At 41.8% G+C, this 13999-nt stretch overlaps 2 protein-coding genes across 5 annotated transcripts in view; one reads left to right on the top strand and one right to left on the bottom strand.

The window, feature by feature from the left end:
* Positions 1–2201, top strand: part of LOC108260612 (N-acyl-aromatic-L-amino acid amidohydrolase (carboxylate-forming) A) — a 4379-nt gene extending 2178 nt beyond the window's left edge. For all 3 annotated transcript variants that reach the window (XM_017461028.3, XM_017461029.3, XM_053677729.1), the window contains 4 exons: positions 1–69; positions 182–289; positions 1014–1126; positions 1639–2201. The exon at positions 1–69 is cut by the window's left edge and continues 25 nt beyond it. In XM_017461028.3, coding sequence (XP_017316517.2) covers positions 1–69; positions 182–289; positions 1014–1126; positions 1639–1836 — 488 coding nt within the window. In that variant the 3' untranslated portion in view covers positions 1837–2201. The remainder of the gene's footprint in view (positions 70–181; positions 290–1013; positions 1127–1638) is intronic.
* A 5035-nt stretch (positions 2202–7236) lies between these two features.
* On the bottom strand, positions 7237–13719 carry cldnd1b (claudin domain containing 1b). Of its 2 annotated transcripts, none has more exons than XM_017461044.2 (5): positions 13613–13719; positions 12260–12738; positions 11586–11687; positions 11288–11425; positions 7237–9236 (listed from the first exon to the last, which is right to left on the bottom strand). In XM_017461044.2, the coding sequence occupies exons 2-5, from the start codon at positions 12531–12533 to the stop codon at positions 9016–9018; spliced, it is 735 nt and encodes a 244-aa protein (XP_017316533.1). In that variant the 5' UTR covers positions 12534–12738; positions 13613–13719; the 3' UTR covers positions 7237–9015. The 2 variants fall into 2 exon arrangements, with proteins under 2 accessions (XP_017316533.1, XP_017316535.1); XM_017461046.3 differs by lacking the exon at positions 13613–13719 and adding an exon at positions 12869–13596.
* Between the last annotated feature and the right edge of the window lie 280 nt (positions 13720–13999).

Genomic DNA, 13999 nt, shown 5'->3' with positions numbered 1-13999 from the left:
GATTGGTGTTGATTAATGTTCCTCCTGTTGAAGCGTTTTCCTTGGAGTCAGTTGCCAAGTGTGGCGTCTGTAAGTGTGTGTTCCATGGAGTGGATCCATGTTTGTACAGTTCTGTAAAGTAGCCGGTTCTGTCGTTGTTATGCAGTAGGTTTGACTCTGTTTTGGGCTTGTGATTCCTCAGCTTTAGAAGTCGGGCCACAGCCACAAGGTGTTGTCAGAGCAGACATCTTCAACATCATGAAACAGGGCGTGGACGCCGTTCTGGACTGGACTGAAACCTTCAACTCCGGTATGTCGGATCTGAGATGACATTATAATCTTTTTTTAAAAAATATATTTTTCCCCATTTTCTCCCCAATTAGCCCGCCACCAGCCAGCTCTCTACTATCACATGAAAGCTACCAACTGGAGGCTAACACGTGCTTCCTCCCGGGGGACTTCTGGATCTGTTTAAACTGCTGCTCATGCAGCGCACCACACTTGGAGGAAAGCACTATCTGTCCTGTTCCACATATAAGAGCTCACAGATGCCCAGACTTGGCTAGTGAGAGAGACTGACAGGACAGAGAGAGAGTACGCCCCTCTCACCCAAACAGCGTGGGCGATTTTGCTCCCTTGGCTCCTGGACATGGACGGCTGTGGTATCGGTATCGAATGAGCATTTCTGTTGCGTCACTTGGGAGCCATTACATCAATTTGCTGTATTACACACAAACACACTAACGAGGTCATTACGCTGTACTGGCAACTTCACTGTGATGTTTTTTTTTTTGCACAAGATCAAAACCCATGATTTTGTATGTTGTATTTACATTCCTTACAGGCTCCAACTTATGTAATGTAATGTTTCAAGGGTTTTGGTTATGAGGTATCCTTTATTTATTTATTTAAAAGTTTCCTTTATGACATAACGTATTGGCGGTGATTTCCGCTATGATATTATGGGGTTTTGGGAAAAGTGGACCTCATCTGTATGTACAAAACTAATCAGATAATCTTTTATCTTCTTTTAGGGAAAAAAATTGAAGGAGGAGAGGTAGAGGTCTACTTAATGCAGAAGAGTATGGATTACCCCAGAGACCCTAAGACTGGCAAACCCACGGCTGCCATCCATCCACAACTACAGGTATCAGAAATGACATTTATTCATAAACCCATCTGATATTAAAATATATTCAAAAGGTTGTCACTTTGAAGAAACAGATCCACAACTACAGGTATTAAAAATGACATAATATCAGATTTGTTTATGAATCAGTGACTACACTATAACAGCACCAGCAGATCAGACAGAAATATTGCGAGAACTCTTAATGGACTATTTCAGTGACCCATTCATATACGTTTCCATTGTCTGAATATGTTGCTCGAGGGATCATTTTCAAATGTCATTATAAGACTAAATAAAGCTACTGCTGTGTGTTATTGGGGAAAAATGTATAATATCTGTCATCTTTAATATCAAATTTTTTGTTAATGCAAACAGTCCCACTTGTACCGATTACGGTGTGGCCAAAATACCCTGAGGGTATGACAGTGCTTTTGGCCGAAGCTGCTGAAGAATGATCTGGTGTGTACTAGGTACTAGGTGTGCAGTACATTTCTGCATGATGTCTAAAATGTGAACATATCCTCCAGGATCAAGACTTCTGCCTTCTCCAGCGTGGAGATCCTGTGTTCCTGACGTTCTCTGGAGAGACGCTGAGCTACGAAGAAGAAGAACCGCTTCATCCTCTCTTCATTAACGAGGCTGCTTACTACGAGAAGGGAATCGCCTTCCATCTGGCTCGCAAGAAAACACTGAGCTTCCCGAGCATCCAAGTGAAAACAGACTGAGATCAAAACTGTGAAATGAGGACTCCAGGAAAAGAGGACAGGAAGTTGCATGCACAATACCAAAGGCGTTGATTTCAATCTTTTTATCTTTTTATTATAAATCACAGCCTCAGGTTTTAAAATCATCACGATTCCTAACCAAAAATATTCTGTAAGTCCGTATTTTACAAAATATTATGCAACAGATTGCAAATTTTTCAAAGCAAACCTGATTTTTTTAATTACATTTTTTTATTTGAAAAAGTAAACTATATATATATATATATATATATATATATATATATATCACATTTTCACCAGAAATGTTTATGTATGTAGGAATGGATTCAATCACACGTATGAATAAATAAAAATCAAGAAATACATATTCCACTTGAAAAGACATTTTCTCCATGACCCCGTAACCTCCTACCAGGCCTTGTGGTCCGGCCCAAGCGCCCCTAGCAGTTAATGTGAAGATGAGATTAGAGTCCGGTGTTTTCAGTCAGTGGGATGATGATCAGGTGTGAGTGAGTGACGTCCTGTTTTATTTAAAGAACAGAGATCTATCAGAGTCTGATCTTCACAACGTGTTTGTGGAAGTGTATCATGGCACGAACAAAGAAGATTTCTGAGGACTTCAGAAAAAGAGAAAAAGCTCTCTATGTCTGCTTTTAGGACGTGTGTGAAAATCTGATGATGTTTTAGGTCGTATTTATGCAGAAATATAGATTTCGTTCACAAGCTTTCAAGCACCACTGCTTCATCTTCTCTTCACTGTATATGCAGTGTATATATGGATGAAGCGAGAGATAAATGTGTTGTGTCTTTTTGCTGTGATGCCTGTGAATTTTTTTGTGGATCATAATTTTAAAAGACAAAGGCGCTACGACACCGCGGTGTTTGCTGTGGGGTTTGGTGGCGTTGTGGTGACGTTGTGGTGATGTTGTGGTGACGTTGTGCTCTCTGGAGTGGGAGGCTGTTGGTTCAAACCCAGCTTGGGTGCAGTGTGCTGGATGGTGAAATGTAGAATGGGGAGTTAATGTGTCTCACTTTTTTGACCTGGAAGTGTGATGCTTAGTTCATGGTTACATAAATGAAGGTGAAAAGGTCTATAAAACAGGTTTCTTGTACGAGATCCTGTAGCTCATGTGGATGAGCATCGCCCTCTGGGTTGAGTGGTTGCTGGTTCAAACGCCAGCCAGGATGAAAGGATAAGAGCGTGGCAGGTTCAGGAATCAGTGGAAGGCTGATTGATGTGGAAGGTCCAGGGCGAGTGGCGTGGAAGGTGCAGGATGGATGGAGGGCGTGACCAAGGGGGGTAATATCCGGGCATTTGCCCCCCGAGGACCAGCAGTGGACAGTAAGAGGGTTATGGAACCTGAAGAGAGGGGTTGGACTTAGTTTTGCATTATATAAAAATTTTCTGTAAAAACCTATGTCCAACCTTTCTCTTCAAGTTTCATAACCTCTTTCTGCTGCTCCTCCTCCTCCTCCTCCTCTGTGGGGAGCTGCCCTGCTACTCACCCCCAACCAGCTCACACCATCCATCCATCCATCCATCCGCACATCACCCAGCCTTCCACTGCTTCCTGAACCATCTACACCCATATCCTTGAATCCTGGCTGGGGTTTGAACCAGCAATCTCTCAACCCAGAGGGCGATGCTCATCCACATGAGCTACAGGATCTCATACAAGGAGTCTGTTTTCTAGACCTTTTCACCTTCATATACGTAACCCTGCCCTAAAGGGTAAACAGCACAGACGTGAACCAAACATAAACACAGGGCCGAGTTGGATTCAAACCAGCAACCCCTGAGCACAGGGCCAGAGACGTTACCACATCGCCGCCAAACCCCACAAGAACCGACAGGTCTCGTAGCGTCTTTGTGTTTTAAAATGACATTTGCCAAACATCCCCACCACACTCCTCTCTCCATTAACGTCCATCATTGTATTTTCTCCTCGAGCCCGAGCTAAATTCAGTCCCAGCTTTAGCTAAACTTCAGCTCTGTTCGACTTGTTACCTTCAAAATAACAACCAAGAGATCTCTGTGAGTTTAAAAGAGAAGATGTGAAAACTCTCCATACATTAAAAAGAAAAGCTTGAATAAATGAACAGCTGTTCGGACCGCTGATGAAAAACTATGAAGGGAACAGAAGCTCGCTCTGTAGCCTACAGCTCGTCACAGCATGAAATGAAGAGCTAGCTAACATCATGCACTGATATTCACTGACCCACTCTGGAGAAGACATCTACTGTGGAACACTACAGCACGCGCGCCGCCAGATTCTACTTTACTTTGTACACACAGGTCGCACGCGCGCATTTCATTCTTCTGCACTATTTAGTTGTTCCACAAGGGGGCAGCAGTGACCCCGCACCGAATCACAATACGCAGCCGAAGAAAAAACGGACGAGACGAAAACGAGCGTAAGCTCTTTTCTCTTTGAGTGTTCGCACAGAGCTTCTGTTTCTCGCTTTTTTATTTTATTTTCTAATTTCTTGTTCCTCTAGTATCTACAAAAGAAGCAGCGTGTCTTTCACCGCCATTGTTCTTCGTGTTGTTGCGATTCTTCTTCTTTGTTGGCGTCCTTCACACCAGAAGACCTACTTTACTGCGCTCTACTGCCTCTTATAGGCCAGGAGGGGTAGTGCATGCTGTCGCGATGCGCATGCGTCGACCGCCTGTGTACGTGTGCATGTCAAATGGAGTTTACTTTGAAAGGCTATGCGTACCACTGCGCGTATACGCTAACGTACGCGTAAAAACAAAACAAAGTATACGGGCTTTAGACAGCAGTGCAGGTTTTCTGTTCCTATCACACTCCAACGCTGAGATCTGGGAGATGTTTAGTGCAGGTAAAATGTCTATTATAAGACTACATAAAGCTACAACAGTGCGTTATTGGGGCAAAATGTATAACATATGTGTTGTTTTGTATCATATTTGCTTTTGTTTTACTCCTTACAAGTAAAAGCAAAGATTCCCCTAAGTTTATGATGCAGCTTAATACACTGCGGGTGTGATGGCTGCCCTCTTGTGGACGAAGGTTTAACTGCAGATAAAATGGCTAAAAAGGCTGAGGAGCGCCAACCTTTCAGAACATTTCTAGGCCAGACTCGTGCAAAATAAGTCGGGGGAGTCTGACTGTCCAGCAGAAGGCATGTAATAAACGTCAGTCAGGACGTTGGAGCACCAACTGGAGTTAATTTAATGAATACATTTCTGTATGATGTCTAAAATGTGAACATATCCTCCGGGATCAAGACTTCTGCCTTCTCCAGCATGGAGATCCTGTGTTCCTGACGTTCTCTGGAGAGACGCTGAGCTACGAAGTGGGACTGCTTCATCTTCTCTTCACTGTATATGCAGTGTATATATGGATGAAGCGAGAGATAAATGTGTTGTGGTCTTTTTTGCTGTGATGCCTGTGAATTTTTTTGTGGATCATAATTTTAAAAGACAAAGGCGCTACGACACCGTGGTGTTTGCTGTGGGGTTTGGTGGCGGTGTGGTGATGTTGTGGTGATGTTGTGCTCTCTGGAGTGGGAGGCTGTTGGTTCAAACCCAGCTTGGGTGCAGTGTGCTGGATGGTGAAATGTAGAATGGGGAGTTAATGTGTCTCACTTTTTTGACCTGGAAGTGTGATGCTTAGTTCATGGTTACATAAATGAAGGTGAAAAGGTCTATAAAACAGGCTTCTTGTACAAGATCCTGTAGCTCATGTGGATGAGCATCGCCCTCCGGGTTGAGTGGTTGCTGGTTCAAACGCCAGCCAGGATGAAAGGATAAGAGCGTGGAAGGTTCAGGATTGATGCGGAAGGTCCAGGATGAGTGGCGTGGAAGGTGCAGGATGGCTGGAGGGCGTGACCAAGGGGGGTAATATCCGGGCATCTGCCCCCCGAGGACCAGCAGTGGACAGTAAGAGGGTTATGGAACCTGAAGCGAGGGGTTGGACTTAGTTTTGCATTATATAAAAATTTTCTGTAAAAACCCTATGTCCAACCTTTCTCTTCAAGTTTCATAACCTCTTTCTGCTCCTCCTCTGTGGGGAGCTGCCCTGCTACTCACCCCCAACCAGCTCACACCATCCATCCATCCCCACATCCCCCAGCCTTCCACTGCTTCCTGAACCATCTACACCCATATCCTTGAATCCTGGCTGGGGTTTGAACCAGCAATCTCTCAACCCAGCGGGCAATGCTCATCCACATGAGCTACAGGATCTCGTACAAGGAGTCTGTTTTCTAGACCTTTTCACCTTCATATACGTAACCCTGCCCTAAAGGGTAAACAGCACAGACGTGAACCAAACATAAACACAGGGCCGAGTAGGATTCAAACCAGCAACCCCTGAGCACAGGGCCAGAGACGTTACCACATCACCGCCAAACCCCACAAGAACTGACAGGTCTCGTAGCGTCTTTGTGTTTTAAAATGACATCGGCCAAACATCCCCACCACACTCCTCTCTCCATTAACGTCCATCATTGTATTTTCTCCTCGAGCCCGAGCTAAATTCAGTCCCAGCTTTAGCTAAACTTCAGCTCTGTTCGACTTGTTACCTTCACATATATACCGTACCACGCAAAATTTTAGGCACCCTATTAGCACAAACTTTGTTAAAGATTTTTATTTTATTGTATGACTTCTATATTATCAAGTCAGTACAGAAAAGATGTTAGTTTCCCAAACAGTTTTCCAGCATAAAATGAAATGTTACAGAAAAATGTTTGTATGTCCGTAAAGAAAGCAGCGTATTACATAAGAGACATTTTTCAGACAAAAATAAACTCTGCAGAAATAAGACGCGAGTGTGAGAGTCAGTCTCCAGAAGAACCGAGTCTGGTTCTGCAAGATGCTCCAAAACACTCACAGCTCATTTCCTTATAAAACTGTAGAAAGTGTACCCAAGATTCTTTTTTTTTTTTTTTTTTTTTTTTTTTTTTTTAAGTAAAGGGTCGTCACACCAAATATTGAGTTTGTTTCATTTATTACTGTTTACTGCTCTTTAAAACATTTTTTTAAAAACACAGAAACATTTAATTTAATTATTTTTTGAAGCCATTGTGCCTAAGACATTTGCACAGTACTGTTAACACTAAATCCTGGGACCACAACGTTCCAATTTAGCAGGTTAAAATAAAAATAAAAATAAAAATAAATAAATAATAAATACATAGGTTTTTGGCATTTTTCACTGCAGTTCAGCCTTGCTGAACTGTGGCAGCACTGCTCACACACTCCGTGCATTTTAGCCACATCGTAGACATTTTCCCTGCAGTAAACATCTCCCTGATCTCAGCTTCGGAGTGTGATAGGAATAAAAGTAGACAGCAGTACACGTTTTGTTTTCCTATCACACTCCAAAACTATATATAAAATATATATAAAAACAAATCTCCATACACATATTCCACTTGGAAAGACATTTATTGTGATCGCTCATTTGAAATGTAGAAATATAAAAACATGTATAAAAACCTAAAAGACACAGAGGGTAATCTGGGCTGCTTTAAAATGTCACAGTGGACTGTCCTGGTGTTTCATCCTGACCGTGAGGTATCTGTTTAACTCGGCGTTAATGTATTGCATACGGTTTAAGAGGCAATTTAGAATCGCACCAAAACAAGCCACATGATGCTAACTAAAAGAAAAAAAATCCTCCAAAAGGTTTTTATAAATATATAAATACATACACAACAGCCATGATACAGATTTAAAGTGATTATGTGATCTATTGAAAAGAAGAAAAAAAAACATTCCAATATAAGATTTAAAGAAATAAAACATGAGCGTAATGAAGACCACAATCCAGAAAAATAAAACAAGTGAAAGGCTTCAGTGGTTAATGCACCTCTTTAAATGACTGCATTCAAAAATAGTTTCTGCTACGCACACAGACATGTTTACACAGAAATTACACACTTCATCGAATATACTGCAAAAAAGCTGACTAAACTAATTGGATTACGCTTTTAACAGCTTCACAATGAACACAGGGAATGAATTATTCAGCTCAGTTTTTATCCCAATACGGTTACCGGACCAGCATTCCATCTCAAAAGCTCAAGAGAGTTATTTTCAGGTAAAAATAAAAAAAAATAAAACCGGGGCATAAAAAGAATCAGCTGTAGCTCACATGGAGTAATGTATTATATGCGAATAAATGTTTAATTCTCTTGGTAATTACTGGAAACCATGAGGTGCCAAAACTTTGTCATGTGGTGATATATGAGGGAAAATATTTTCTGTAATAATAATAAAAATATGAAGGATTGGGAAAATGACAGACATACAGAGCAAAACCCCCCCAAAAAATGATTTAATGCAAATAAGATGCTAATATAACAGTGGCAGCCAATCAGAGATTGACTCTGGTTATGTGCCACGCCCACAATCATGATAAAGCATTATTCCTTCACTTGACCGGCTGTGTATATTAAACACTCACATTCCTCTGAACTCTAGAAAAAAACCCATGAAATCTGCTTTTATATTTTTAGGCTGCATAACTTCCACCAAACATCTCTAACATTATCTTATTTAAGTTAAAAATGAAAAGTTTGTAATAAACACTGATTTTCATGAGCATTTCATAGGAACGAAACATTACTTACGGGTTGTGATCCATATCAGCTCTGTGGGTGACGCCAAGGGGCGGAGCTTATTTTCAGGGCCAGAAAAATGTCCAGACACTTGAACGATCTGAAACTATATCAGGAATCCCATGTTTTGCACTTTATCTTAAAAATGATAGAAATATCCCGGGTTTAAAGACACTTTTGCACACTTCCGTAGATGTTTGCAGGAATACATTTGAATATTCTGTTCTGATGTTTATGAACAGATGATGTTCAGGAAAGTATTTGTGATGGATGCTCTGCAGGACGGTGTACAGGTACTGAGGAAACCTTCACTCTTCACTCAGACGTATGGACTCTGCTGTAGGACTGGGTTTAGTGGTGAAGAAGATAGTAATGAGGAGCTTATAACATTATTAAAGACTCAGTTGTAATTCACTAAGGTGACTCCTCAGGTACCCCACCACCCACCCAGGACTCCTCTAATGATTCCTCAGGTGGTTCCTCAGGTGGTTCCTCAGGTGAGCGGTGTATGTGATGTGTTTGATTTTCAGAGGTACGCCGATTCAGTGCTCTGGTGCTCCAGTCCTGCGGTGTGTGAACACTGAATTACGCGACCCTGTAAGCGGTCATGCGAGTGTAGTTCTTGCGGTGGCTCCTGGCGGCCCAGATGAACAGAGCGGCGGCCATCATCTGCAGCGGGGAGGAGACCAGGGCCAGGTATAGGGACCAGCCCAGAGACCAGACGACGCCCTCGGGCCACTCCGACGTTCGGTGTAGCAGATGCATTCCTGCCAGGAAGCAGCACACCGTGGCCAGGGAGCACAGACCTGCGGGAACGGAGCGAGAACCACAATCACTTTACTTACTTCATTAAAAATATTAATAATACATTTTCTTCACATAACATTTTGGAAACACATATCGCTTTACAAGAATAAAACATTAAATATGGATCGCTATAAAGTTTAAAGTTACAGGCTACAAGCAGAAGGTGCTTTGTCATGGGGTGTGTATACTTATGCAACGAGGTGGTTGTTGTTTTTTTTCTTTTATCCCCTAAAATGTTTATTTGTTTTTCACTTGAATCTTGTTGGAAAACGCTCGGACACGATGTGTACGGGGTGTGTAAACTTTTTATATCCACAGAGGTGTGTAAAGATGAAAAACAGCAGCAAGTAACTATACAGTGTTTACACAACAATTATTACACAGGGCACTCCATTAATATTGGCACCCTTGGTAAATATGAGCAAAGAAGGCTGTGAAAAATTGTCTTTATTGTTGAACCTTTTGATCTTTTGTTAAAAAAAAACTCACAAAAATACTCTGCTCTCATGGATATCAATCAATTACAAACACAACACAGGTTTATCCAAAAAATACATGTTTGTTAAATATAGATGTGCAACAATTATTGGCACCCCTATGAATTCATAGGGAAAAGATATATTTGAAGTAAATTCCCATCGATATTTTACATTGTTTTAGTACACCTGGGTGACTAGGAACAGGAAACAGGAAATTGTTCAAGTGTCTTCAGTGTGCCGACACTACTGGAACTTCAAATGGGATCGGGTTCTATGGTCAGATGAAACCAAAATAGAGCTTTTTGGTAATAAACACAGAGGTGGTTTTGGAGCACACAGAGAGGTAGCCGTATGGAAAAGTCCCTCATGTCCACGGTTAAATATGGAGGTGGATCTTTAATGTTTTGGGCTGTTTTTCTGCAGAGGACCTGCACATTTTGTTAGGATACATGGCATCATGGACTCCATCACATATCAACAGATATTAAATGAAAACCTGACTGCCTCTGCCAGAAAGATTCAAACGGGCCGTGGTTGGACTTCCAGCAGGACAGTGATCCAAAACATCATCAACATCAACACAGAAATGTTTTACTGACCACAAAATCAAGGTCCTGCCCTAACCATCCCAGTCCCCTGACCTGAACCCCATAGAACAGGGGTTCCCAAACTTTTCCAGGGCAAGGCCCCCCAAATGGCATTAACATTTGACCGAGGCCCCCTTTTGCAAGATGTCTTTAAAACACATGCCAAACAGTGACCGTTTACATTGATGTTTTGTCTGTTTAGCAATTAGAAAGGTAGGTATAGCAAATGTGGTTTTAATATGCATTGTTACAAATAACATGTTATAAAAAACCATGTATTTATTTATTTTTCACACCAAATTGTTGAGGCCCCCCGGGCTCCCCCGGGCAACCCCCACTTTGAAAACACTGCCATAGAAAACCTGTGGGGTGAACTGAAGAGGAGAGTCCACCAGCATGGACCTGAAATGTGAAGGATCTGGAGAGGTTCCGTATGGAGGAACGGTCTCAGATCCCTCGCCATGTATTCTCCAACCTCATCAGCGTTATAGGAGAAGACTCAGAGCTGTTATCTTGGCAAAGGGAGCTAGCACAAAGTATTGACTTAAAGGGTGCCAATAATTGTTGCACACCTATACGTAAATATATATTTTGATAAACCTGTGCTGTGTTTGCAATTGTCTGATATCCATGAGAGCAGAGTATTTTTGTGAGTTTTTTAACAAAAGATCAAACAATAAAGAAAATTTTTCACAGCCTTCTTTGCTCATATTTACCAAGGGTGCCAATATTAATGGAAGGAACTGTATATATACTCTCTACTGTATTCTATAACACTTTATAATCCTCGGTTATAATCTACAGTCCTCCATAATCATATATAACCTTGTATAATTAAAATTCTATGTGACTAGCTGTTAGTATACTACTGTGTGTGTAAGGGGTGTGTGTGTGTGTGTGTGTGTGTGTGTGTGTGTGTGTGTGTGTGTGTGTGTGTGTGTGTAAGGTATGTATGTGTGTAAGGTGTGTTTACGGTGTGTTTACCTGCCAGAAGGTGCAATAATCCGACGAACAGGGTGGGTGTGAGGCTGCGACAGAGACAGGCACACACTCCGACCAGCGCTGCCAGAAACACCAGGCCGAGAGACACCAGGGGGAAGATGAAGCGACATCGCCACAGATCTGAGACATCACACACACACACACCATATTACACACTGAGGGTACACACAAATATACCTCTACAACCCTGTAACTGTCCATAATCTTTAACATCTGATCCTCCAAATAAGAGAATATCCACACACACATCAAATAAATAAATAAATAAATAAATACGTACAGGTGCGCAGGAAATCCTCATCACCGCTGCTGTGATTCAGGTGTTTGATTTCAAACTGCTGCGCTAAAGTGAAGGCCTCACATTCAGACACCATCTTAGAGTCTAAACCCCGAGACACGGAGAGAGAAAAGAAGAACATCTCACGCTACAACACAAACATCTCACTAAGCACGGATTAGATCTGATTTTGATCGGTGCGGACTGTGATTTAAAAAAAATTATTCTATCCCTCTAATAAACAGAAGATTGTTGAACTAGAAGAACAACATCGGTTTGTAAAGCTATAATAAAGCAGTGTTGTTTCATAATTTCAGGACTTTTCTCGTTTTTAAACGGTTCGGAAACGTGACGTCCGGTTTTACTGCTATTCCTAAATGTCATTGACTGGATGGTGAAATGTGATGTGCATTAAAGAGTCCCAGAGAGTGCACCTAAAAAAAAAAAGGCCTGTTTATAATTTTCTGTCCCTGAGTCAGCTGGAAGCTCCGCCCCTTTTTCTAATCAGAGGACTCCTGAGGTGTAAAAGTGTGAGTTTGGGGATTGGTTGAGAAAGGATGTCCCGTCAATGCTTATCGCTACTCTCGACACATACACATACATCAGGGTGCAGTAACTATTACAGACGGCTGCTTTAATATCTCACACATGGCTGCTTTAATATCACACACACACACCTGTTTGACGTACGAGGATGCAGCGCCACCACAGCCCCACAGAGCCGTTGAGGCGGAACAGAGCCATACTGTACGAGTTCTCGGGCACGTCCTCGCTCCCGAAAGCGTCCTTCAGCTCCCGCAGGTCCGAGCCGTTGTTGGCGTCGTTGCTGGCCGGCGGACTGCGGTACTGGCACCAATGCTGAGTACCGACCGCCACGGAGAGGTACACGCTGGCCAACAGGCTCAGCACAGAGCCGATCACTAAGGCTGTGGCATAGCGGTTATCCACCATGTTTACACTCCTGTACGATGCTCTAACACTAACACACACACACACACACACACACACACACACACACACACGGCTTTAATACAATTCTATTAGTGAATACAGTGTAGAGCTGTCGGTTAGAGATCACTGCGTCATGGTGAAGTCAGGAATAATTCAGGTGTCACACTGCTGGAGTTATTATCCAGGACTCTGACCACAGACTGATCTGGGGAGAGAAAACACAAACAACTCCGAGTTTAATTCAATAGAATAATCCCCCATTCATACAGTAATAAAGTAGTGCTCCATAAATACATTTCCTTATTACCAAAAATACACGCGTTTGTTTTACTTACGTGTTTTATTTCCTTTACATGCTCCTACACGTCGCCATAAACATACTGTACATACCGGTCACACTCACTCGGGCTGTATCCCAAAGGACTAGCTGATCCCTACACGAGTGCACTACCTAGGGATTAGAAATAGTGCACTCACGTCCTCTGAACCCTACGTAGTGCGCTAGACTTCCAACATGGCGCCGTTTTGGGACGCGGCCCCAGGCTTCCTCATCACAGCCGCCTCTAAATCACGGATAATGCTTAAAAACCCAAATGAAATGTCTGTTCTGATTATAGTTAATAAATGTATAGAAATTAAACGTTTATAAAATCTCAATAGCGGAGATGAAGTTATGTGTGTTTATAATTATTTTAACAACATCCTCGGAAACAGAAACATATATCGGAAACAGTATCTTAGCATCTAGCATATATTTATAACTAATGGACGATATCACTAGTGTAATGTTTATTTTTAGTGATTATTTAATATGGAGAAAGTGTTTCTTTTTATTTTATTTTAAAGTTGTAATTTAAAGAGTCACCGCCTCAGATCTACAACCGCTTGTTTGCATTGCTAAGCTAAACTATGCTAGGCTAATTAGCTACAGTTCTAAGCGCTGATTGATCTGTAGTTTCTCTGTACTTCAGTCTTACACTTATTTCACACCTGAGATCAAATCTCAAACCTTTAAAACACAGACAATTCTTTTATAATCATCACACAGCTGTTTTTATATCAGCGTGAATATAACTCACCGTCTCAGCCCGGGGTTAGTGTCGGCCCACTTCCGGGTTCACACTGACCACACAGAGAACTAGCCACGGGCCGAATTCCAAACCTCTCTGCGCTTCCTACAGCAGTGCACTATGTAGGGTCTGCGTGTAGTGGCTTTAACACCCTATATAGTGCACCACATATCTAAAAGGGCGATATTAGGACAGGAGTCTAAATACACTCTTAAAGCAGCTATGAGGAGGGACGTGGAGAGATAAACAGAGAGGAAAATAAATAAATAAATAAATACATAAATTGAAGAAAAAAAATCTATACCTGTATCTTTCAATTGAAAGACAAATGTTGAGCTTATAGTGAGTAAATAAATCAAGCAGTTTATCTAACTTAAATATAAAATAAAATACATT

The sequence above is a fragment of the Ictalurus punctatus genome, chromosome 29, assembly GCF_001660625.3.
Source record: "Ictalurus punctatus breed USDA103 chromosome 29, Coco_2.0, whole genome shotgun sequence".
NCBI classification, from domain to species: Eukaryota; Metazoa; Chordata; class Actinopteri; order Siluriformes; family Ictaluridae; genus Ictalurus; species Ictalurus punctatus.
Note: the sequence above shows the minus strand (reverse complement) of the source record. Positions and strands in the feature narration are given on the sequence as shown.